This window comes from Hippichthys cyanospilos, chromosome 5 (genome assembly GCF_059441005.1).
Source record: "Hippichthys cyanospilos isolate Australia breed blue-spotted pipefish chromosome 5, RoL_Hcya_1.0, whole genome shotgun sequence".
Lineage (NCBI taxonomy): Eukaryota > Metazoa > Chordata > Actinopteri > Syngnathiformes > Syngnathidae > Hippichthys > Hippichthys cyanospilos.
In genome coordinates this window covers 22987589-23014947 of record NC_142373.1, presented here as the reverse complement: position 1 = coordinate 23014947, position 27359 = coordinate 22987589, and the positions used below count along the sequence as shown (strand labels likewise).

The window sequence follows — 27359 nt, the reverse complement described above, 5'->3', positions numbered from 1 at the left end:
CTTGGCGAGAAAGCCCAATGATGAAAGCAGGTGTTTCCTTGAGGAAATCCCACATGGTGGAAAGAATGTGCTCGCCTTTTGTGTCTCAGGGAAAGGAATAAAAAAAGCCTTTAAGCTGCTGGTTCACTTTTCAGGGTTTTTCTCCGCTCAAGCTACCATCTGCACCCACTATTCATGCCTCCCATTCTCTCCTGCCTGTCTTACCCTCACTGAATTCCTTCAGTTTGTGCTTAAGCCATGGTGAAGCCAGTTGGTTTTAAGTCACTTGTCTCCGGCCCCCATGGCCTGTTCTACTGTACATTTCAAGTCTTGATTCTTTAAACAGCATGTCAAAAACAGTGGTGTTGGTTTAAAATTTGATATTTGTGTTGAATTTCACAGATGAGCCTCAGCAACAAGGGGTACAAAAAATTAGCAAAAAAAGATACCAGCAGCCATTGAATGAACAATGATGTTAATTTTGAACAGTCTATGGCTTCATTGTTCTAGTTTAAAGCTCCATTTTATTGTAGCTAGTAGAGATAATTTAAAGGCACTGCTGGAGGTGCTGAAGTTAATTAAGCCTGCTGTCACATGTTCATCTCTCCTGTTTCATTATGTTATGGTGGGGAATTGACTCAAACCAATGTCTGGAAATAATAGAGGCTGCAATGACAAATAGTAGACATATGCTGAGGGTGACCAATCCTAGTTTGAATTAACACCAATTTGTACTCCTTCATAGACTAACTCCCTTTAATTTATAGAGCATTTCTGCTTATTGGCAACAAAACTGTTGACATCTGGCATTGGGTAAGAGGTGAGTTACACCCTGGACCGGTTGCAAGTCACTCTCCAAACAAGCATACACAGATGTCAGTGCTAAGAAAGCATGAGAGTGGCCAGGCTGGTCTATCAATATTATACACCACTAATAAACAATAGCCTATTGGGGTCCCAGGCTCACCATGCCAATAGCAGAGATTGTATTCTTTATGTTACAATACATAAGCATGATTTTGGCTCTCTCCTGATACGGTTTATTACATGATGTGTGGGTTTAATCTGTATTGACAAAAACTGCATTCCTAAACTTTAGCTCGTGGGAGACTTGGACACAAATTAACTAGCACAGATGCTAGCCTAACCATGAGACTTGTCTAGGCTGGTGTCCACAAAAATATCATCACTCATTAAAGTTCCAAAATAAACTTGGCAACATCAGAGGTGGTATTGCTCATGTTTCAAAACTTTTGTGTGATTTTGAAGCTGTCATAGTCACACCCCTGGGTCACCATGGCAACTATTTAGCTGTGATTCCCACTATTGAAAAAGGATTGTGAAGCTACCATTTGTTGATAAATATCCTGATTTTAGTTTGTATAAAAAATAAAATAATGATTTAACCCCTTAGTATTTGTCTTAAAAAAAATCATCATCTTGTTATTGCTTCCTTGGCACGTTTGTCCTGCCACATGTTTAACCCACTGCCATCAATCAACAGGCCACCAAGGTCCACCGAGAAGGAGCAAGCTGCACATCTGGTGAGCTTAGCGGGACTTTCCAGTGCCACGCGTATCCAATTTCGAGTCGGCCTATAGTGGTTTTTGGAGCTGCAAGAAAACGGGCTTCTGCAATCCAGCGGGGCCACTAATGAATCATACAGTGTCATAAATCACAAATCGACCAACCACCAGGTCACTGAAACTTTACCATGGCTTTAACGAGTGCCCCACCTTTATTAGAGAGACTCAAGCAGGTGTCTTGTTAGTGAGTGATAAATATGAAGAACTACTTGTTTGGGCCACCCTCCTAAAACAGCAAAGTCATTCATATGAACTTTGATCAAAATGGTAATAATGATTAACCCTGTTAAGAAACTTATAATGTAAATAATTTCGAAATACAGTAATTATCAACATTGATGTGGTAGGAAACAGATTTGAAATATTGATACACGTTAGTTCTTTAACTATTTGCTCGTGTTTAAGAAGAAAAAGATCACTGCTATAGCATTTCTAGGAAGGACATGATAAGTCCAAAGGCTAGTCATATGGCCCTGGGGGCTACCTGATGTCTGGTGATACAAAGTTGGTGACCTCTGGTGTGATAAGATCAGTAAAAAAATGATATTAAAAATTCTGTTTGTATTGCTCTGTTTTGATTGACACTGTCAAAAAGGTATTTGTTGAGTCTTCTTTGTTGTGGTTGTAGAAATTCAAAAGTGGCACTAGAAATGACCCACTTATACAGAGGAAGGTGAGAGCTGAATGCAGGGGGTTACCATGGCAACAGGCGCGCAAGAGGGAAGGACGCGGGTGTACCTCGTCCAAAGCAGGGCAGTCTGGATGTTCCCTGGCACTTCTTCAGGCTGCTCTCCAGAGACATGGAGCAGGAGAGCGGATGCTCGCACTTCTTTCCAGCCCAGCCAACCTTGCAGTCGCACCTGCCACAGTGACACTGGCCGTGACCTGGAAGAGGGGAGGTGAGATAAATCAATCACCCAAGCTAGCGCTATTCCTTCATGGTTGGATTAAGAAAAATTTCAGTCACAACCAGTATGAAGATTGTTTGGGGGGTACCAATACCTCAAAGCTGCCCACGGTCTGTTAAACAACTCTTGTGGTTCCAGTGGTTCTTCACCTGAATTCGATGAGTTGGTCTCAGGGGTTCGACGAAGCCTCCACTTGGGAGGTCAAGAAATACCCATCTCATTGTGTCAATTTGTGATGATACAATCCTCTGGCAGCAGATGATTAAGTTAGATTGCTCGGCCAATTAGTACTGTGGAGAATTTAGGATGTTTACTAGAGGCTGGCGTGTCTATGTCGTGAAACATGAAACTGGGGATTTTCAATACCTAAAAAAAGGTCAAGTTCTTAAACTTCAGTTGTTCACTGATGTAGACATAGCTCATACCTATGATAATAAGTCATTTGATGTAACCAGACCAAAGCAATGGAACAGGGAATACTGTCAAAACCGATGACAAAATAAATACAGCACGTCACCAGAACATGTTGGAGGACAATTAGCATTGATCGATCTGGAAGCTGAGCATGGACCACACTGGGATTTTCCAATGTGACAATGATCCAAACAAACAAGGTCAAAAAAATTGTGGTTGTCATGGGCCATTGCATTCTCCTTACCTCAGTACCATTGGGCCATTCATGTGAACCCAAATGACATAACATGGAGGCTTTTTGTGAATAATGGTTTACCACTAAGAAACCATATCTATCATTAATGGTTAAGAGTGTCATTAAAGTTCAAGGCAGATAACTCTGAGAAAATCATTCCAGGTTGTCCAGGCTATCCCTTAGAGACAAGAGACAAGAAGCGATTCTGTTTCTTCTGTCCGTCCTTTTCATCGCTTGTGTATCTAGCAGTTTAGCCTTCATGACTCAACTACATTTTTAGAAAGGTATCATTAGTGTTTACTAGTGCAGTTGTGGTTTTCAGTAGTGTAAAACTACACTTAACGTGTATAAAAACATGCTATGTGTAATAACCCTTACCATCCCAATTACAGAGTATGTTCACCTGAGCAGAAGTCATCGGTGTATCGGTCGTAGGTGGCATGGCAGTTTCTTTCGTCACACTCGCAGGTGTTACCGTGAATATCTCCCCAGTCGCCAGAGGGATCCACATCATAACAGCTACACTCCCCGCACACACAGGTGCCTAAAGCATAATTGCACACAAACAGGAAACACACATCCATGCACAAAACATTTTGTTTTCCTGTATTTCCACTGATATTCTTAGAATTGTGTGGAGGAGCAACACAAACGATTATACAGTGGGTTCCCCAACCTTCATCTTATGTGACATCCTTTTTGTTCTCAGTGGTGGTAAATAATGAAGTACAAGTACTTAAACACTTAGATTTAAAAGCCAACTGCTCCCTACTCAAATCTTTCTTTATCTTTATCTTTTACTCCTCTTATGACGTAAATAAAGAGAGTGGTCAAGAAATAAGTCAAGCATGGTTTGACTTATAGAGGAAAAAGAAAAAAAAAACGGACAACAGAAATGTTGACAACATGATCTGACAGTAATTATATTATTGTTTGGTACTCAAAGGGTTGAGTCAAGTTAAAATTCATCTCTACAATATGCTCTATGCGCCACAACTACTCTAAACTCTCCATTCGAGTTGATACTGCATTTGTGGAATATTAAATAAACAGCAAAATCCACACATTTTCATTTGTGTCAGGGGGTCAGCCATTTTTCCACTCGTTTGGGTAAAAGGATCAGTCAGGGCTCACCTGCTTTTTTAAATTTGGCAATAAGACGACCATAAGGTGAGATGTGATTCTTAAGCATGAGTACCACCTTTGTTCATTCTTTCATAGTGTGTTTCTTCTGCATCTTAACATTAGTTGAACTGCACTTAGAATCATGACAATTGTTCAGCAGCGCTCAGTAGTAATAACTGCATGTATCAGCCCCCTTGCCCCAAGTTTAAACCCTACCCTCGCACCTCACCCTCAGTATCTCATCACCCCAATGATATGGTTTACTGCACCATCTACACCTTTATTTCAACCAAAGAGTTGTGCATTTCATTTCATATTATATTTTGTATTAAGCACTGCATCACACACCCACGGTCCTCCTACTATAGAGATAGTTTTGAATCTTGCTGTGTATTAATGCATGCATTTAGCCCAAAGCGCCACCACCCAGCTGCTCGTGGTTTGACAGCATGCCAGTTGGTATATTATTAGCTAGGCGATGAGGAGCTACGCTACTGTCTCCTGTCAGTCAAGCTTTTCACACAGGAGAGATGAAGGTTACTGTGGAGTATAGAGAAAGACATTTAAAATGATCAAAAATATGTGTAGTTGTACCACGATGTAGATTGATGCAATTTTTTTTCTTTGTATCATGCATATGTATAATGTTTATAACTGCAAATCCATTTTTTACATCGCATGTATAAACTAGATATTTGGGGGGGAATTGTATCTGAAGGCTTAAATTCTGAATGAAAATATATTGAAATACCGAATGATTTTGAAAGATCTTGAATTTTGTTAAAAACATGGCATGATATCGAAGTATGTATTTTAGAACAGAGGTGTCAAACCTATGGCCTGCAGGCCATATCCGACCTGCAAGAAGGTTCAATACAGCCTGCAAGATTATATCATGAAGCACAAAAAAATTAATCAGACCGAACCCAATTAATCTGTTTTTTATAATACTATAATGCCCTTGCATTTATTAAAGGATTCACTCAGTTGTGGTTCAGTCTGATAGCTTCCTTTATTGAAAGAAAAATAAAGGTACTGTCAGCTGCAACTCATGCTCGTGCTTGATAACAAGTAACTGATTCTCTCAGTCCTCATTCGCTGGCCTCCTTCTGCCTGACAGCAATGCACATTACAATACACAAAAATTCTTACTTTTAAGAATTGACATCCTTGTGCAAATTAACTTTGAAACGTTAACGTTGAAAAAAAAAAAAAAAAAAAAAAAAAAATATATATATATATATATATATATATATATATATATATATATATATATATATATATATATATATATATATATATATATATATATTTGTTATGTTTTGTTTTGTTTTGTTTTTATCCAGTCCCCTCATTACGGTATTCTTCCCGCTTTACGATAAAAACAACAAGGGGTTGCTTGTATATGTGTTCCTTTGTCTCCATCTTCAGACGTTTTAAGGTAATTGCTTTTATTTTCTGGTCCTCTCAAACTGCCTCCGCTGGTCTGCGTCACAACTCTCTAAGATACTGGTCTGCTATTGGTTGGCGTCACTGTCAAAATGGCAGTACGCTACTGACTAGATTGCGTCTGAGTGGTTAAAATAGATATTTATTGTGCATTTTACTGCTTGATTCAAACTTGAATGAGTGGGTCAAGATGATGATGATGTTTAAGAAAGAAGAAGATGGTTTATATGGAAACGAACCTGGAAATAATCAAGAAATAGCAAGAAGGCTAAGCTAGCCTAGGCTAGGCTAGCCTCACTAGGGAATATGGCCATAACAAGCTCGTCACATAAAGGTATATAAATCCTTTCTATATTTTTTATTTATGATGTTTTTAATTGTATACATGTATATTATACATACGTGGCACCCACTGTACTATTTTGATACTACTGTATTTTTTAATATGTATATACAATTATGATGTTTTTACTAGAGGTTTTACATGCATCAGCAAATTAACATAGATTTGGATTGCCTGCCATACGGCAAATTTGCGTTACGATCCCAAAGGAATCAGATGAATTATGTGAAATGAGATGCATATAAAGGAAGGTTTTGAATTTAAAAAAAAAAACCTAACAAAGGCCTTCACACATTTATAGATACAATATTTTCTCATTTAGTCATTTTTGTCACTCAACAGTCTGTCAGATATCTTATTATTACATGGTGTTTCCTGTATTAAGCCTACATTTTTCTAACAGAGAAATCAGAGAGATATACTGATACCATCCATCTTGAATTGCACAGTAGCTCTTTTGTTTCATACTCAACTGTAAACTAGTGGTGGGCACGAATCATTAGAATCAGTTAATTAAAAAAAATATATTTTTTAAAAAGGCATTCATGGAATTGCTTAAAAAAAAAAGAAAAATGAAAAAAAAACTAAGACCTATCCGCCTGCTACATTCATTATTAGTTAATATTTAATACACATTTTTATCCAATCTTGATCTACATTAATTGCTTCTTTTAGTGTATTTTGAATCAACTGCTAGCCAAATGCCAATTGAGCGTATCCTTGTGAGACGAAAGTCTCGCAGATCACTGAATGGTAACATTGTCTTTCCTTCCTTGGTGAATCACACATCACTCACTAATGTTCACTCCTGAATGATAGTCCGTTCACGCACTTATTAGCTCAGGAGATGCAGATGGATCACTGAGAATAACAGTTCGTTCACTCACTGTCTTGTTAATGAATGCAAAATGACGTACTGACTTGTTCGCGAACGGGAAATTACATAGCCTATTCACGACTCACTTATGAACACCGATAGCATGGCTGCACATTCAGTAAAGTCCCAGATGCTGGCTCCTGATGAAGTAACTTCAATGTGAAAAATATATTTTACTTCAGTGGAGTGAAAGAAAGGAAACTATTGCCTTGAGTGTGGCATTTATTTATTGAAGTTGATGACCTATATGGAGATTAATGAGGTCAGGAGTCGATTACAGTTGGCCACTATGTGAAGAAATATTGTTCTAAAGTGTAATTGCGTCTGATGTCCATCCATCCTTGTAGACAACCCACCATACTTCCAATTATCCTTCCCAAATACCATTTCATCCTCCACAATAATCACCCCGATCACCCACAGAATGACCTCCAAATCTTCCAGATTGGCATCATCTTGTTTCATTGATGACTTTCGTGACAAACCTCAGCATCTGCAATCCCTCCCCCCAATTTATTCTCCCTCTCCAAACCTCACCTTCACAAGCTCCTCCAAGACTAACCCATCTTCTCAATGACCCTTCCAAATAACTATCCTGACCCCTAGCCTCCCCGATATGTCAGTGTACAGTACTCCTACTACTAATATTGAACTACTATTAGAATTCTGATTGTGGAAAGTCTCCCTTATATATATATATATATATATATATATATATATATATATATATATATATATATATATATATATATATATATATATATATATATATACCAGTAGCTTCTCAGCCCATGGGACACTCGATGAATACTTACTGGTTTGGCAGGTAATCGGTTATTTGTGAGGTTCATTTTCTTGAATTGTGCTACTAAGACGATCTATAAGCAAAGCTACTGGGATACCAACCTAAGAACAGACTTGAATTGAATGCAATGCCGCCAATATTTCAGCAGCGGCCCCAAAAGCTGCACAGTGGACATGGAAAGAGGTTGGATACATGAAATAGGAAATGGTTATGCTGCTGGATTGCGAACTAAGAGCTGTGTTTTTTTGTGCATAGCATACATTTTATCTGCAAACAGTGATGCCATTTGCTTATTTTGAACTTAAGTTAGCATCACCACCCCCCCACCGATATGCACACACACAAACATGGATATACATATATACAGTATTTGTGTAGTCATCATGCCTAAACGCGTGAGTTGTCAATAGTACGTAGTCGTTAACCAAGTATTGTATGTATAGTTTATATTTTTACAATATCCAGATAAGAAAAAAAAAAAAACACGGTTTCATACATGTACAGAAGCACCTTGTTTGACGTGGGCTTCTCAGGTAAGAAAACAGGTGAGACAAAACAATGGATCAAGTAAGATATTGAAATATCCTTGTATGGAGCAAGGCAAGCTACAGTATTTATATGCATGGATGTTTGGTTATGACAACATTTTTTCAATTTGATTCTTGACTATGCTACTTTACTATTAAATTGACCATAATCCATATACTAATTCCTGCGGAAGCGAGGTGCTGGCAATGTGGAGGAAACATTTTTGACTAGCAAACCCATTAAAACGTACTTTGAAGTATTTTCAAATGTAGTCGAATATACTTTCAAAAGTGTTTAATAATACCTTCAAACTTACTTGCAAACATAGTTAAAGACTTCAAACGCAGAAGTAGGATAAATGCAATAGCCATCTTCAGTCATAAAGACGTTGTGTGAGTCAAAACAAATCGTTTTAGCCTTTGACCTACATTTTACATTTTACATTCTACATTTTACATACGCAAGTCAATAGCCCTTGTCATTATGAGAATAGAAAGCTATGCTTTTTCACATAAGGCAAGTCTATTCTAACATGCTTGCAAATAAGTCCAATTGTACTTCTAAGTACGTTTGAACAAACATGTCAGTCTGAATTATTACTATTATTGTTATTATTATTTTTTATATAGTTACCATACTCCACATCTTTCCAAAAAAAAAAAAAAAAGTTATTTTCTGGACCTTTGCTTGCCTGATTTTTATCCAGTTTTTTGGCAAAAGAGCTTTGAGCAAGCATTGAATGTTAAACATTTTGCTCAACACTAGAACTAAATCCACATCTTCTTTTTATCTCCGTATTGTTCTTTGCACTGGTAAATCCTTTCTGGCCTTTGCCCTCTGTCTCTACTGCAAGATCCTGATAGCTTTCTACTCTGTGAACACAGTCAGTGTTGTGTCACTTGTTCACTTAAGCAGAAATGGGAGAGCTGCAAAAACCTTTGTCGAAATACAGTAGAAAATCACTCCATAACTAATTCTAGAGTGAAAAAAAATGCTCTGCTAGAATGGTATTTTGTCACATGAGGAATGAGAGGGTTTCAACAATCGAACTTCTGTGGATTTTCAGGTAACTCCTTGTTCTATTATGTGTATCAGTGCATTTCCTCAGGATGCAGTTCTCTTTTCAGCCGCCTCAACAAATCTTCATCAGATCATCTTCAATTAGTTTAGAACACAACCAAAAGCTTTTTGTCTAGATCCCAGAGGTTTCAGTCACATCACTCACGTTCTGTCATCCTTATGCTGTCTCCGATTTAATTTTAGGCTTCATTAGAAAATTTAAACAGTCACATAGCCCTCAATGGTGAGGCTCCTCCATACTGGAGGTTTCTGGTTTATGTTTACTGTTTTATAAGGTCAGTGCGGTTTGCTGAATGCCTTTCATTTAAAGTGCCTTGGACTAAATGGTTGCGAAGAGGGAAGTCTGGGCTTCCCTGGTAAAGCCCCCGGGACTCGACACAGGATTAGTGGTAGAAAATGGATTGATGGATTGGTGTGCATTGTCTGCTAATCTCTTATTTTCATCCACTTCAGTTACAATTTGAACTTAATGGCGACTGTAGTTTTATGGGCATTCATAATAATGCAGCAAAAATACACACAAGGTAACGCAAAAACACATGAAGATCTAATGACATGGTTCTAAAATGAATGCAGCAACTGTCTTGTGTTTGTTAAATGAACAGTGGAAAAATATTACTTTATTTGATTGTATTATTGGATTTCTTTCTGTTTAATGATTCCAATATAATTTGTTGTACTTATTCAACTGTATTGTGCCCATTTGCATTAAACATATATGTTTTATATACTGTATATCATTTATGACTGTTGTATATACATGTTTTTGTAAAATGTATATTCTGAATAAAGTAATTTAAAAAGAAAAACAATCCCAAATGACTGTGGTTGCCCTGTGGCTTCAAAGCGGTTGAACAGACCTCGGTTGCTGCAGATTTTGCCGTCTGGAGATGAGCATCTGCGTTTGCTCTCCCATGGGCTGATGTCACACTGGAATTCACATTTGTCTCCATGCCAACCAGCAGCACAGTAACAGTTTCCACAGTAACACTGGCCGTGGCCTGGAAGCAGTGCAACACGTGACAACCTGATGAGGTCACTCCTGTTGAGGGTTGTAAATTGACACTCAAATACTAAATGTCGATATTTTTAAAAACACTGAATTATCATTACTCTTGTATATTTAATCCACAATTTTAGTGTCAGCATTTCATCATTTGGTTGCAATACTTGCCCAAATGAGAGTTTTGGCACATACCTCCACACACCTCACCAGTCTCTTCATCCAGGCACTCGCTGTCATCGCACTCGCAGAAGTGTCCCGTCACCAGGCCTTTGTTGTTCTCATTGTTGCACATGCAGCTACCACAGTGGCAAGTCCCTTTACACACAAAACGATTGCATAGGTCAGAACTAAAGTAAATGCCACAGGAAGAGTGAGGGAGAACATTAAGTTTGTGGCATACAATTTGGGCCATAAAATAGAAGATATCCATATTACTGTAGAGTAATAATTAGAGTAACTAATATTTAAAACCATTCTTGAAAGACAAAATAAAGTCTGACAAATATGCCAATATTTGACAAGATACACCAAGGTAATCATTCTGTAGGGGCGGAGCTCCATGCTGCCCACGGGTGGCTATTACCACACCTAGTTACTTTCTGGCCACCCCACATTTCGGGGAATATTTCGATATCTGTGACTTTCCTGTCATTTTCACATGGATTCAGTGTTCTTAGATCACTTATTACGCCGCTACAATATAATTAGATTTAATGTACTTTAAGAGAACACATTTCCAATTTACATGTAAACATAAAGTACATTAAAATGTAAACTCTTCAAGAATTCTTCTTTAGTAAAGAATCTATGATTCTTACACACATTGATAATCAACAAATTACTTTTACAGTATACCATCCACAGTCAACACATAGAATAATAAGAATAGAATAAATAAAATGCACACATACTGTATACCAATTCGTCCAACATATTCAAAATATGAAGGTGTATGAAAAGTATGGAAGGGACAATGTGTAAGACTCAGACTGCTTTTCATTAAAAAGGAATAAATTAAATGATTATCAATTTTAACAACCTGCAAATAGATGTGTTATTAATTACCAACAGTATGTTTTAAATATAATCGTATGTCTACACCTCCTGCTTTCTGTCGTAAAAAAAAAAACAGTCTAAATCTTATACATTGTCCCTTTAAGCATCATGGACAAGAAGTGTTGTTGCATGATGCCAAAAGTCTTTCATACAATCTCTTTCACAAGCAGGAACAAACCTGTCAAATGCAACATTTTAAATTGGCAAAATTGAAGAAATTTTTGTGTCAACATGGCTGTTGGGTATGTTTTGAAAGAATGGGCTATCATTTGCAATTTGCATGCAACATAGGAGTGGTAGACCGAGAAAGTACATGAAAGTAAATCATAATGCATGAGCATTATCTTGTAAGCTCAGCAAAATGTTGATTTTTACATAAACTAAATCCTGCTTGTTTTAGAAAACGTGTTGAGAAAATTTCTGAATATCTGTGCATTTTATTTCATGAAATCTTGACCGTGGGTGATATAACAATCATTTCTCAGTTAGACAGGTGGTTACAAGCAAGCGGAATTGTGTATACACATTCGTGTCCGTATGTGTATACACACACTTCATTTTCTCTTTGAAATGTGACACCCTAGCCACCCCACTGAAACATTTCTATTCTGCTGCACAGAATACTTTTTCAAAAATATTACAGTGTCCTCATAGTTTTAAAATAGGTTATTATTTTTTACATTGATTTTAATAAGAATAACCTTTTTTCAGTTCTTCCCAAATTTTGTAAATTTTCGACTAACTAGGGCATCGCTTTTCATCTGAAACCCTACTAAATTGTTCCCAGGAGGTTTCTTAATAAGAATGGATAATCAATATTCTCCTAAGACTGCAGCTATAAATTTTTGGCTGGTGAGTTTTTTGAAGATAAAAACGGATCAATCCGGCATTAATGAATAATTTACCACGAAATGCAACATTGCACCTCTGTTTGAGCACACCACCCCTTGGGGGTTTCGGCACAGCTCCTTGCTCTTCTTTCCAGAAAGATTACACTCCTCTTGGAATTGGCAGGCCTCGCCAAACCAGCCATCGTCACACTCGCACTTCCCGCAATCGCAGTAGCCGTGATCTGTAGGGAAACACCACATACTGCATGCTGTTTATTAGGCAAGGCATTTCATATACAAGCAACTCAATGTGCTTCACACAACCGAGGCTTAAGGCATTTACAAACACAACTGCAAAGTTGCGCAACCAAAGGCACTACATTAACAACATTTAAGCATGTACACGCAAGGTTAGAAAAAGTCATTTAAGCTCATAAAAAAGTAAAGAGAAAAAAAAGTTAATGTGAAGAGAATAAAAAAGTAGCTTTCTAAAATTACTAAAAGACAGTAACTATAGTGGTAACATTTTAAAATGCTTAGAAGAGCTTCAAAACAGTGAGAATGCCGAAATGCTGTGATTGATATAAATGTGGACCGTAAAGCCCAGGATTCATGGTGGATGTTAGTGTAGATTTGCAGGGGGAAGTCGAGGAGTTCATTAGAGAGCATTATATAGCCAGAGTTGGGAGTAATGCATTACAAAAGTAATGAAATGTGGTAGTGTACATTACACACAAAAAATATAGTGATAGTTTACTCTCTACAAATGAGAGTAACACAATGCATTACAATGCATTTTTTACCTGAAAGTGATGGGTTTTTTTTTTTACACCAAATTCATCAAAAAGACAGCGAGATCGGAGGAGAAATGTCCAGGGAAAATGTTTAGGTCCTGTTGTTAGTTTCTACAACACTAGAGTGTGGCCGCAGCAGACCAAAGCTTGGATATGGACCACGAGAGTGACATATACCCGTTACTTTCAGTTCATCAGAGATAAGGACACAAAGAATATAATAGCTACGTTCATTTTGTGCGGAAAACCTAAAGAGTTATCAACTTTGCGTAATAGCACCAGTAATTTGACAAAACATTTTGAGCACTGCCATAGTAATGTGAAGTTAGCGAAAAAAGCATGAGGAGAATGAGTGTAGGGCTTAAACAAAGCAGGCAAAATTATCGTTTTCGAGCTCAGGGATGCCCCTTTGACCTCAAGAGGTTAGGAGACTCATGTTGGAGTATGTGGTTCGTAAAAGATATGCTGCCACTTTGCTAAGTAGATTCGTCAGCTTTTCAAAACCTTGTCAGCAAGATCCCTGTTGCACCTAGCAATAATGACAAGGTAAGCTAGCTGCTAAAATTACCCCCATCTATTTTTAAAACGTCTGTCCCTCACCTAGCCGACTGAACTTATTTGAATGTTATCATTGATATTGTGGAATGCACTAACTATTCCTTCCTAAAGCATAAACAATGCATCACTATGCTGTCAAATTTATAAAGGGATTACAATGCAAAAAAATATTTGGTATCTGTGTCTTTAAAGGTTTACAATACTGTACTATACAGATCAAAGAATTTGTCATTTTTAGGCTTAGGACAAACTTCCACTGGATGTGTAATGAGCGTAATGAGCTACATTTAGAATGCCAAATATATATTTCCAGGTATGGAGGTGAGAGTAATGCAATAGAAGTGTAATGCAGTTCTGAAATAACTTGCCGAAGACTGTTAAAAGCATGTACATTTTATTAACTCTGTTTAGAACAGACGTAACTAAGAGGAATCATTTTGCTGATTGCTGTTAGCTGTTAGTGCCACCACCCTGGAATGCATATGGTGCCATCATTTCTGTGTAGTTTAACATCATTCTCCATGAAGAATGAAGTCTGATAACTATCAAATAAAAAAACAAGCAACAATTTGGCACAATTCTTTTCACTTTTTCCAAGAGGAATTTATTCCCTCTATGTGTCACTCAAGTCCTGATGGAAACATTCCGCCTACCCCGGAACCCAAATAAACACATCTCATCTATCTGTCTAATATTGCAATGTTTGTCATTTTCCGTGAACCAAGAAATAGCCTCCTAATGGACAAACTACAACAAAAACACCACACTGTGATAGTTCCTGTCTTGTTAGACAAAGTTATTATTTTGTTGGCGGCATTCAAAGCACAATGGGTTATTTTCTCTTTTTCCTCTTTTATTGGAAGAATTAATCTTTTTGTCACTCAAGCCACAATCAAACCTCTGTTTTCCAATTATCAGGGTACCGTTTGGGGAAAATAAAAACATTCAAGGGAACTACACTGAGGGTGGGTTGAAATGTTCTTTGAAACCTAAATCATGAAAACACAAGGCTGGTTCCAATTCCACCACACCACAGCTCTTATGACCACCACCCAAAAGATTGAAACTTGTACACGGCAGGCGGAATTTCCTGAGACAGACGAGAACGTTTTTTTATATGTTACTTCATTTGGTAGCAAGGGGCTCTGTGTGTCACACTCAATCATTTTCTCGATTCATTCATCATGTAAATCCAGTGCCCTTCTCAAGGGCTGTCAATCAATCATTAGCACTCATCCCCCATCTATCCTCATTACCGTGGTGTACACCTATGAGAATCTGAAAAAAGGAAAGTAGAGCCCTAGAGCAGTTCACTATCAACGTGATTTGCAATTCAGCATATACTGTATTTGCTAACACATAGAAAGTATTTGATCCAACCCACTTCAAAGTCAGCTAATCATGAACTCTTAAATGAGTGAACATTGCAACGCTGAAATTAACAAAATGATTCAATTGAAAAACAAATGTGCCCAACAAACCATTTATGATTTAATGTGCTTTTCCGGGCAGCTCGGTGGCACAGTGAATAGCACGTCCGCCTCACAGTTCAAAGGTCCTTGTTCAAATCCACCTGCCTCCCGCCTTCCTGTGTGGAGTTTGCATGTTCTCCCTGAGCCCGCGTGGCTTCTCTCCGGGCACTCCGGCTTCCTCCCACACTCCAAAAGCATGCATGGCATGTGAATTGGGCATACTAAATTGTCCTTAGGTGTGATTGGGTGCATGAATGGTTGTTTGTCTCTGTGTGCCCTACAATTGGCTGGCAACCAGTTCAGGGTGTTCCCCGCCAGCTGAGATAGGCGCCTGCGACCCCTTTGGGGATAAGCGGCTCTAGAAAATGGATGGATGGTTATGCTATTTCGGAAATGGATTTATTCTGTGAAATCTTTCTGTCCTTTTTTTCACCCTTTCATTTCATTTTCAGGCAATGACATTTTTTTCTATTTATCCTTGTGGTAGTAGCTCTCTAGTAGCTTTAATACCTTTAAATGACCCACAAAATAATTGATCAACCAATGATGGACAAAAAAGAAACTTTACTTGGGGACTGTTTTGAGCTCTGCCTTACTTTAGAGTATGCTATTGGAGTACCTTTCATTTAAACTCTTTGATATTTATAATGTAAGTATTTCACTTTTGACTCGAACATTTCCAGTAAAATAAGTACTTGTCTTTAAGTCAGTGGGGAGGTGTGTTTTAAACACACTGGCGAAGCAAAACTAACTACAGTACAATTTCCAAGGATCTACAATCCATCTGTCTGTCTGTCCATTGGTCTGTCTTTTCTACTTGCACAAGATGTGACGAAATTGCTGCATGTCTTTCCAAGATATACCATATTTTTTGGACAAGGAGTTGCACCAGAATTTAAGCTGCAACAATAAACTTGTCACTGGATATCTATTTTTGTCCTGTATAGGCTGCATCTGACTACTGTATTGCCTGGTTACCGCAATGTCATTCCTTCAACATAGTTTGAACATGCCTTCATGTTTTGAAATCAGAGCAGCACCAAGCACACCTTCGACTGAGATTGAACACAACTGCACATTTAGAAATAAGAAAAGCACCAACATATTTGCAACATAAGGGCACACTCAGATACTTAAAATAGTGCACCAACACAACAGTAAGATACCTGATTGTGTTTGCTAGTGAAGTGTCCCCTGGTGGCAAGTAATATAGCAGTTTAAATTCAAAATCAATACTTCAAAAGTAGGCGGCTCGGTGGATGAGTGGTTAGCATGCCCGCCTCAAAGTTCAAGGACTCGAGTTCAAATCCACCTCACTCTGGTCTTCCTGTGTGGCGTTTGCATGTTCTCAGTGACCCTTCATGTGTTCTCTCCGGGCACTCTGGCTTCCTCCCACACCTCAAAAACATGTGCGGCATACTAAATTGTGTGCCCTGCAATCGGCTGGCAACCAGTTCAGGGTGTCCCCTGCCTACAGTACTGTCAGCTGGGATAGCCACCAGCAAGCCTGTGAGGATAAGTGGCTCTAGAAAATGGATGGATACTTTGAAAGTGTTTTCTTCTGTTTCCTCTTTGTTTATTGGGAGATAGCCCAAAGCTGGTATTAAAAAAAAGAAAAAACTGTGCTGCACTGGACTATAAGTTGCAGGGTTCAAAGCATGACAAAAAGTAGCGTCTTATAGTCCTAAATTTATGGAAAACAGTCATCTTTTTACAAATGTGCATTGCAAATTATCTAGGGATTTATATTGTCTTTCTCTGTAGTTAGCAATCAAAGATGGGTGACCTTTCATGCATGTACCTCCTGTGCAGGGGATCCAGATCATGCCCTGCATGCACAACCGGCATGTTGATTCTCTGTCTTTGGGATGTTGCCTGCCACGACTACGCTACTACACACACAGGCTACATACTCCACACAGCAAATCAGGTTATAAAAAAAACCCTGGATATAACATATTGGGGCCAAAGGTGCCTCTACTAACTGATGATGTACTGTAGTGTTACCATGTTCAAGGAGAGGACGGTGACTCATAAAATGTAACTTGATGACAAAAAATAACTTAATAAAATGGCACAGTGCCACATTCTATAAGGTCAACTAACAGAAAGATGAACAATGCTAATGTAATGCATGCAGGCCTATAACATAGTTTATACTTTATATTATAAACAGCACTTTTTTTTTTCAAAGTTGTTTTGGAGGTTTTGAGTTAGTCTTTCTAACTAATATAAAAACAGCCAAGGAACATTCCTTGTCAGAGGTTACATAATCAACATTCAGATGCTCATTATCTGAACTATGAATCTGCTCATGAGCCAACACATCTTATCTGTATCAGGCCAACCTTTTAATGTGTTACCTTAGCAATATCATCATGACCATATTTCATATAATTGTCCCTTTTAGGACAGCGAAAACCCCCGGTCAAGGAAGTGAACAAAACAATAGAAAAACGATAGAGTCTGTATTTATTCAGTAATTCAAGCTAATTCCAGATTCAAGGGGGATGACAAACAAGAGAGGCCGTTCCTGTTAGAATCCTTGAACTTCACTAAAACCTAATTTATTTTTCCTTATAATGTAAGTTATAAGTAAGGGTCTTGTGTAAGTTACCTCTACAATTAAATATATAATGAGGTAACTGTATTATGTCCTTCTGTCAAAATGCTTTGGAAAATCTAGTGGTACAATCTTATTACATAAAACTGTTCTCTAGATATTATATCCACTTAATTTGCTCAATCACACATTTCTGTGACTAATTATCACTCTTCTCTCGTTGTGGGTGTTAGAGTGTGAGAGGAAGTCATCTCATGTTGACGGGGGCCTAAAAAAAAATCAACCACGGACACCCCTATTTGTAAGTGTCACCCTATAAAAGAAGCAGTCTCCTTTTGGCTTCTTATATTTCAAAACAGACAGGATGTTCTGGCACTTGTCTCAAGCAGAAAGTGTTACTGGCGCACCGTGGCCTGTCAAGACTTGAGTGGCGTTTTTCCTCCCAGCAACCCACACTGGAATCATTAGGTGACTCACCACAAAGCGAATGGCTCGCTTACAGTGTCTAAAATGAAAACATGATTCCAAAATATGTATCTCAAGTAAAAGTACAACTAATGTGCAAGGCCTAAACAGCACAAAACTATACATTTTTGCTGCACGAATTCTAAGTTGCTAGGCGGAAAATGCAACTGTAATGCAAACCCCACCCCAGGTGTTCCTAGACTACTTTTGTACTACCGCTCCATCTCCTTTGCAGCATCATTTTTTGGCCCTGATAAATTACCCAGTAGATCCCATGGCCTAAATGCACAGTGGTCTTATGTCAAATTCCTGACTTCTTGGCCTTTCTGAAAGACCACCAAGAACTGTGGCCCAAACCATACAGAGAAGCATAGCTTTAAGTGTTGCTTGCAATATATGCCATCATCTGTACTCGTACTGCAAAATCAACAATCAACTAACAAATGTTATATAACTCTTGTACTGCATTTGGAGGCGTTTGATGTGTACTGCTACTGACACAATGCCCCCTGGGTGGGATCCTTGTTCGCTCTTGGCAGTGAGGTCTGGAATCTTGGGGGCTCCAGGCAGAAAAAGAGGTTGCATCAATGAGTATTGTTCTGGAGTGGAGAACCATTTGGCACAGCCTCAGTGATTCCACTGTGCATCAACCAAGTGTGTGGGCCAGAGGTTATGTTTTGATTGCCGAAAGTAAGTAAAGATAAATGACACGAACTATCATAAGAAAGTTTTGGTTGAGTCATGGGCCAAGAAAGAACACATTTTAAGAAAGAAAACATTATGTATATAAACATAGCAGAGAAAAATACATCCTCAGTTTGAAGAGAATGGAACAGACTTCACGTGGCTATTCGCAAAGAGGGAGGGACGGAAAGAGTGCGGGGTAGATGAGTTTTTTTTGTAAGACAGTGCCACGTTGAGCCTGAACACCACAAGTTATTACACAAAGATGTTAAATAGCCTCAGTTGCTGTGTTTGGTTTTTCATGATACCGTGATTCATAAACTATTTCCATGCAGCTGACTTGAAATACTGTTCAGACTCTAAAAAGATGTGAAAATGCAGAGAGGGAGTAGGGGAAAACCAATGGAAAGAATATGACAATGTATTTTTGCACATTTGGCAAACAGATGTTTGTCAAGACCACCGTATTGTTCTGCTGGAGCATGTTCGCTGAGATTTTGTTCGTTTTTTGCACAAAATGTTGATTATCTTAGGTAGAAACAGGGTCAGTCCGTGACATCCTAGAACCTTTACGTACTGTCATATATTTATTGATATATTTATATACTTGCAATGGCATATAACAATCGAAAGTGTGTAAAAATATGTTCACTAAAGTTACTATCAAGATGTATAAAAATGGTTCTGGATTCCCATACTTCCCACCCTCTGCACAGTCCAGATCCTGTAGTCTTCATAGAGTCAAATGGTGTAGTTGAATATTTCAAGTTTTTTTTTGTTTGTTTTTTTTTTACAAAGATGAAATAATATCATAATGAAATATATCTAATGAGTAACACAACTGAGCAGAACTAGAAAATGCCATGTGTAATCTTTGAAATGGTCTGCCCTCAGACTTTTATTTCAAATATATATATATATATATATATATATATATATATATATATATATATATATATATATATATATATATATATATATGAAATTAAAGTCTGAGGGCAGACCATTTTAAAAATTACACATGGCATTTTCTAGTTTTGCTCAGGTGTATTAACACAACACAAACACACACACAATTTCCATCCATACAATTTGTGTAACACTTTTTGTGTAACAGTCTTTCTGAATGTATGGTGAAAAGGGACATTTTAGAAGGGTGTGCCCATTCAAAAGAAAAAAAAAAACCTAACATACACACACACGCACATTCGCATGCACATGAATAAATTATTGAAGTAAATGAAATAAAACACAGGTGGAAGAAGATTCTGTCCGCTGAACGTATTTATTTATCTCGGTACACATTCTTAAATGGAACATGGATGTTTTTGCATGTGAATAACTGCCATGCAGTATACATCCCTATAATACCTCCTCCATTTCCCCTTTAACATGATAAAAGAGAAAAAAAAAAAAAAAACACCCCCTAGCACTTATGTCTAAAGAATCAGGATAGAATGGAGTTGAAAATAAAAGCAGCAAAATGAAAAGAAGCTCTGCCTTAGAAGGCTCATTCCACTCAAGACACTAAAAGAAACAACTCAACTTGGAGCATTTTGCATGAAAATTTTGAAAATTGAAGAAAACAAAGGCTTAGATGATAGACATTGCAATATATTGAGCAAAGTGTGTAAAAAAAAAAAAAAAAAATATATATATATATATATATATATATATATATATATATATATATATATATATATATATATAAATATATATATATATATATATATATATATATATACACACACATATAAACACAAATACACACACACAATTTCCATCCAAATATATTTGGTTTTTTTTTACACACTTTGCTCAATATATTGCAATAGGTATCGCAATATGCGTTTGCTGTATCTCAATAGATCGCGATACACTTTTAAGACACAATACCTAGCAGCAATAGATAAGGAGGTTGGCTCTGTTCCATTCAATCTGCTTTGATAATATTTCTACTGGTCTGCTATGCACCTGTATTTGGTACTGTGGATGCCAGGTGACCCTGTAGGTGTCAGTGTGTTTTGGTGCGTTAGTGTGCGCCAAGGTGTGAAACACCGTCCCTTCTCAGATGCCAAGTAGTGCAGTGGTGAGTGAAAGCCCATTATCAGGGGCCGAAAAGTCGAGCCTCATCGTTCCAGACTGCTGAACCATAATGAGCTCCTCGCAGCAGCCATGTTGTCTCCCCAAATAAATCACTGGCAAAGCCATTACGTGAAAGCGCCACCCGAACCTCTATTCATATCTCTATTACCGTAGACTTACTCTCAAATTGTCTGAAGGCCTATCCCAGAGGTCAGCAACCTGCGGCTCCGGAGCCACGTACGGATCTTTCATCCCTACATTGCGGCTCTCGGTGGTTTGGGAAAATAAAATGCTTGGTTCAGATTGACTATGTGGATAGCTGAATGTTGGGTCAGTCTCCTCGTTCTCGTCTTGAAACCAAGAATGTAACAACCTTGGCTGACACAAACATCGCTAAAAGCTAAATGACAAACAGAGAATGTAAACACGAAATATAACACGTCAAAAGCAGATATTTATAAAGAAGATAACACAGATAAGACGGAGAACACGGATGGATTCAGTCTGCCTTTTTTTTAAATTAAAATAATGTGGTAAACCTTGGTTGACAAAAGCTACACAACTGATCCTGATATATATATATATATATATATATATATATATATATATATATATATATATATATATATATATATATGTATATATGTGTGTGTGTGTGTGTGTGTGTGTGTGTGTGTGTGTGTGTGTGTGTGTGTGTGTGTGTGTGTTACATCTTCATTTCAGATGTAATAGAGTGTTTGCGGCTTCTAGTGTCTTATCCGGGGATATCAAAATGGCTCTTTTTATTGTTAAAGGTTGCTGACCCCTACCTATACAGATAGACACCCCCCCCCCCCCCCCCCCCCCAGTTTCTGTCCTAGAAACCCTAGTTAAAAGTTGGTACTTGGTACTTGTACTGTACTGCATCCATCTATTGTGTATACCACTTATTCTGTTCATGGTTGTGAGAAGTTGAGGACAACCCAATTAGTCAAAGAATGCATAAAACAGAAAACCGTTCACTGATTGGGAAATGAACCCACCTAGCCTGTATGAGTCAAATGACTGTACCACCTACTGGCCAGTCATTACTACATAGAGTAAAGCAGGTCATCACAACTGCAGAATTATGCAGTATTTACATCACATGTTGCACAGTGCAACAGTAGTATTCCTGTAGTAAATGTGTGCGTTAATTTGAACATCTCACCAGAGAGGCGTGCTGGAAGAATATTTACCAGATGCCTGAGGTTCTCACCCTATCTCTAGGCAGAGCCTGGACATCCTATGGAGGAAATCATTTTTGACCACTTGTATTCAGGATCTCCTTTATTGGTCATGACCCACAACTTGTGCCCATTGTTGAGGGTATGAACTTAGATCTATCAGTCAAAAGAGAACTTTGACTTTTGGCTCAGCTCCTTCTTTACCACAATAGAGCAGTACAGAGACCACACCATACTTAACGTTACAGCGTTCCATCTTTGGATCTCCAGCTATATCAGCTCTATCTACCCTCCCCGTGAAAAAGAGCCTATACTTGAACTCCTCCACTTGGGGCAGGACCTCATCCCGACCCTCCCGACTGAGGACAATGGTCATAGATTGATGAAAACCACACTGCTCCTCCTGAATCCAACGGACCCTCCAATCCACTACTCCTGAAAAGACCTTACCAGGGAGTCTGAGGTGTGTGGTTTCACTATACTTACAACACAGCCTCCTGTCCCCCTTCCAGAGGCAATCCAGAGGCAATGTCCCCAATGTCCATGCAATGTTGTAGAGGTATGTTAAACCAGGACAACCCTACAACAGAGCCTTTAGGAGCTTAGCAGATCTCATCAACACTTAGGGGCCTTGCCACCAAGGAACTTTTAAACCACCTCATTGAGTTTGATCCCATAGACAGGGGAGCCCAGGACTTCTTTTTCAAATTGACTGCAAGCCTTACTGCTGGTATCCATCAGGATTCAAAGACTGCCACCACAACAAGCATTGACCACCTGACGGCCACAACGTCGATCAACCGCCTCAATAACGGACTTATACAACATGGTCCATTTGGACTCATTATCCCCCACCTCCCCTGGAAGATGAGAGATAGTTTGCCAGAGGTTGAAACTCCTTCTGACAGGGGACTCTGTCAGACGTTCCCCATGATATTTTTGAGTCCACCATCACCTGAGCGTCAGAAACATAGGGCCGCAAATCAGATGACACAATCACAAATTTCTCATGGGAGCAGTGAAGTCTGCTAGCAAAATGAGGGAGTCCCCATAGGGCGCACTCCTCAGTACACCCTCTGGGGAACTCCAAAAATGAAGGGTGATTTGAACTACTGTTTGGAGCATAGGCACCAACAAGTGTCAGCATTTCAAGGTGTTGCATTTACTGCAATGCCCCTAAATTACACATACTCCCTTGGAGTAATTGTGTAATTTTCCTCATCCACCTGTACGAGCTTTAGGGGCATTACGGCTAACTTGAGTCACAAACTGGCGCTTGCAGAGTGAGTCATGATTTCTGACTCCCAATATAAACAACCCAATGTTGTTCTACAATCATGTTCAGTTGTCAATTCAGGGTGTTACAAAGGGACTTACTGTAATTAGCTGACGATGTATTGTACGTTGACTGGTGTCAGCATTTATCACAGCGTCTAGCAAAAATTAGTCGCTAGATAGCAGCATTTTAGGGCTCTACAGTATATGATCTGGTGAGAAGTCAGATTACTTTTCGAAGGCAGTTGAAGAAATGTAAATGGCTGCACACTTTGATCCTGACAGCCTGACACAGTTGTTTTCCTCCTTAAGACTTTTGAACAAACCAGCCTGACTCAAATTTGTGTTCTATTGTCACTCATTGACTATTAGCTATTGTGAAATCATTGTCTAAAATCTTATTTAATATCTTTTGAAAAAAAAAAGAAATGTTGATTGCCAGATAAAATTTGGTCATTTCTGGTTAATTTTATTTTATTTTTTTGGTGGTCTGTGTTTAGATTTTCACCAAGCAAAAAAAATAAGTGTGATTTCTTTTATTTTTATCCAAGTACCAAAATACTCAATAGCTGTTGCTCACCAGGGGAGATACAGCATGATCTGATCACTCTACTTTCAAATCACCAGTGTGGAAAAAATTTGGTTTTGAATTTGATGAAAAAGATGGTAAAATATTGGCTGATAAGACAAAGCAAATTTGTCTTGTTTTATGTTTTATTTGCTCACTAAATTATGCTTATATTTTCATGCAAGATTGTTAATTTTCTTGCTCTCTGCAATAAAGAACAAATTTTGAAAATGTAAAACTATATTAACCATGAATTATTACAAATTTTGCATCTCATCTCGTTCTTGTGAACTCAGTCGTGGGAGACATCTCATCTCGCGGGATGTGTGTCTTATCCCCTTCGTAGTCAATAAACAAATGTATTAATGACCCTAAACCAGACAGTGCTAAACATGACACTTGTTTATAGTCAGTAGAATATGAGCCAATAGAAGTGGAAAAAGTAGTTATACCCATAGATTGGTTGGCTGTTTTTGTTATTGCACACCTATGTTAAATAATTTGCTTGTGTTGCACATGTCATAGCATCCGCTTTGTGTACGCACCATTACAATTTTTGTCATTGTGTGTGGCACAGACCCAGTCATGGCACTCGCAGCGAGGCCCATAGAATTTCTCTGGATCTGACGCCTGGCACACGCATACACCGCAGTCACACTTGCCCCTCCCGCTGCAGATGTTGCCATCGGGTGTCCGGCAGCGACGCAGGGAAGACTCAGTGGAAAGTCGACACACACCAGCCACCTGGCTAATAAAAAACAAAGAACAAGGGTCATGGTCCAAAAAGAAGTCAGCTATGTGAACCACTACACTGCCAATGGCCCAGGGTTCAGGTCACGGGAGACATGAGAAGCACACACCTATTATGGGAAGCACGATATTACCAGAAACCAAAGGTTGACTTCAAGCAAATGCTTCCCACAAGAGTCAGAAATACATAAATCATGGACCACTAAACTACCAAGGAACTAGGATTGACATGATGTATTATAGACCAGCTGCACAAAACAACCATATAGGATGAACCACAACACTACCAGTTACCCACACTTAGGGTTCTGGATAGTTCTCCAATGTCAAGAGCATGCAAGTCAGCATTGTGGACCACTAAACTGTCAATGACCTGAAGTTGAGGTCACAGATCTCAAGTTCTTCCACACCAAACACACAGAAGCATTCCTTTGCAGTAAGACAGAAAAGGTAATTCCTCAAAGTGTTGCCACTACATTGAAATCAATGTAATGCCTTGGTATGGTTAGAAATTAAGATTCTCCAGCGATTAATAAATCTGCCTTTTTTTTCTTGCTTGCCTTTGGACGTCATCCTCAACATGCACACAACATTGCACACAACAGTGTAATTGACGGGCTTTGTGCTCCTTCAGTTGCCAAGACTACACTTCCATCCACTTCACTTTTGTTTTTAGCAGTGCAGGACCTTCATTAATGAATGACTCACACCCACTGTGGTTCTCATATTGTTATAGTTGTTTAAAAAAGAAAAAGAGGGAGAAATCAATTGAAAGCTGCTCCTACTTCCTGTGGTTAATGTTTGTGTGGGTTTGCCAATAAATGCAACAGCACTAGACAACACAACACCTCGATGACGCAAATTATAACGTTTGGCTCCAAATCAGAACATGTTCTATTCAAAACAGAAAAGACCACAACATTCACATCTTTCTGCCTAAATATCTGCTATCCCACCTGCGGTTTGTAGTCCAGTGTGGCTTTTTTTTTCGTTTCAATTTTTGCTGTTTATCATCAGAAAAATCCGCTACTTTAAGCAATGTTTGATAAAGAAACTGTTAAACAGGACTTAATACAAATGTATTACATCTAAAAGTTATTAAATAACATATAAATCAATATTATTTGACAAAATTACACATTTAACAATTTAGTGATTCTGTCAGCTAAATAAAATGTAAATTATTTCTATATTTTTGTCAATATTACAGTTAAATATGAATTGCACATTCAATTCATGAAATGTGTTTTGATTTAAATAATCAGAAAAAAAAATAATTGGAATAAAAAATAAATTTATTCCACGGAATGCAACTCAGTTGATACACCGGTAATTCTAAAATTAAGTAAGTGAAATGTTTTTGTTTTTATGTATTTTAGTTATTATTTTTTACTTCTCTTCAGCTAAATATGAAAAAAAAATCACAGATATTTAGTGCATTTAGTTTAAAAGCACCCCAAAAAAGAAATGTGCAAACAAAATCTTTGCAGTCTCTTCAACATTTCTATGCTGCATGTTGCATTGTCTTTGTCAGCAAATTCAGCAACTCCGTTCCCCACAGTACCTTCAACTCATCCCAATATAAACATGAAATATGTCATTTTACTCGTGGAGTATGAAGTTATGCAGAAACTCACCTCACAGACTGTAACAATGTGTCCTCCACGCTAGAGAGCAGAATTAGAATCAGCGGCACTAGCGTGGGCTGCACCCAAATTTCAGTGTGCATGTTTAGATCCCACAGTTAACCTGAAGTTAAAGTAGCTCGAAGGAATTTTCCCACTCTCCCTTCGCTGACAGTTTGTGGAAGAAGAAGAAAAAAGGAGGGGAGAGAAAACGAACGGTGGAGAGAAAAAGCAGCAGGCTGGCCTGATCTCTTCTCTTACAAGTGCCTTTCATTAGTTGTGACTCTCAGGCGCAGTGCTGGCCACGAGTTCTATGGGGGAAGAACTGCCAAAATGAAAAGTTCACTCACCAGTTTAAGAATGTAATGAGAAGCAGACTGTTTTTACTTTTTTTTTCATTTGTTCCCCTCCTCTTACTTTTTCCAGATGATCCTTTTCATGGGATCAGAACCTGCAATTGGAATTTGTTTCACGTGGACGATAGAGGAAAAGATATAAGGCACAAAGACATTTTGTGAAAAATCCATCCATATATTCTCTTAACCACTTATCCTGACGAAGGTTGTGTTCCAGCCTACCCCAGATATCTTTGGGCAGAAGGTGGACATTCCCGGACTTGTTGCCAGCCAATCACAGGGCAGTGGAGGAAATCAAAGACACAAAATGTTATGACAGCTATGTAGATCTACTGTACATGAAAACAAACACAAACAAAGAAATTCTTTCAGTACGTTTCCCGATATGGAACAAAAAAAAGTGACAATAATCATGCAATACATTTCTATGAAGGGAATCATATATAAGGTTGTTGTCATAGTGTGTTTAGTTCTTGTCTAGAATAACATGCATTGCTATCCATCTATGCAGTCCTAGATCATCTCACCCCAGTCCTTAGATAAAGCTGTTGATGCAGGAAAGGTTGAACTGAAACCTTGGCCCAGCTGTTGGCGGCGCCCGGATGGCTCTTTTTGTTATGTCTTGTAATGTGCAATGCTTTGCTGAATTAATAAAAAGCAGGCGGGGACGACTGGGCTCCAACAGCTTTGGCGAACATGAGAGTGAGAGCCAAGCCCTCCTTTTGCCGGCAAAGAAAA

At 38.4% G+C, this 27359-nt stretch overlaps 1 protein-coding gene across 1 annotated transcript in view; it reads right to left on the bottom strand.

Moving 5' to 3' along the window:
- Positions 1-26650, bottom strand: part of LOC148424031 (integrin beta-like protein 1) — a 34962-nt gene extending 8312 nt beyond the window's left edge. Inside the window, exons 1-7 of the mRNA XM_088415057.1 lie at positions 26278-26650; positions 24436-24638; positions 12317-12463; positions 10528-10650; positions 10190-10330; positions 3526-3666; positions 2304-2450 (exon numbers count right to left, since the gene is read on the bottom strand). Of these exons, the coding sequence (XP_088271183.1) occupies positions 2304-2450; positions 3526-3666; positions 10190-10330; positions 10528-10650; positions 12317-12463; positions 24436-24638; positions 26278-26369 (994 nt within the window). The 5' untranslated portion in view covers positions 26370-26650. The remainder of the gene's footprint in view (positions 1-2303; positions 2451-3525; positions 3667-10189; positions 10331-10527; positions 10651-12316; positions 12464-24435; positions 24639-26277) is intronic.
- Positions 26651-27359: the final 709 nt, after the last annotated feature.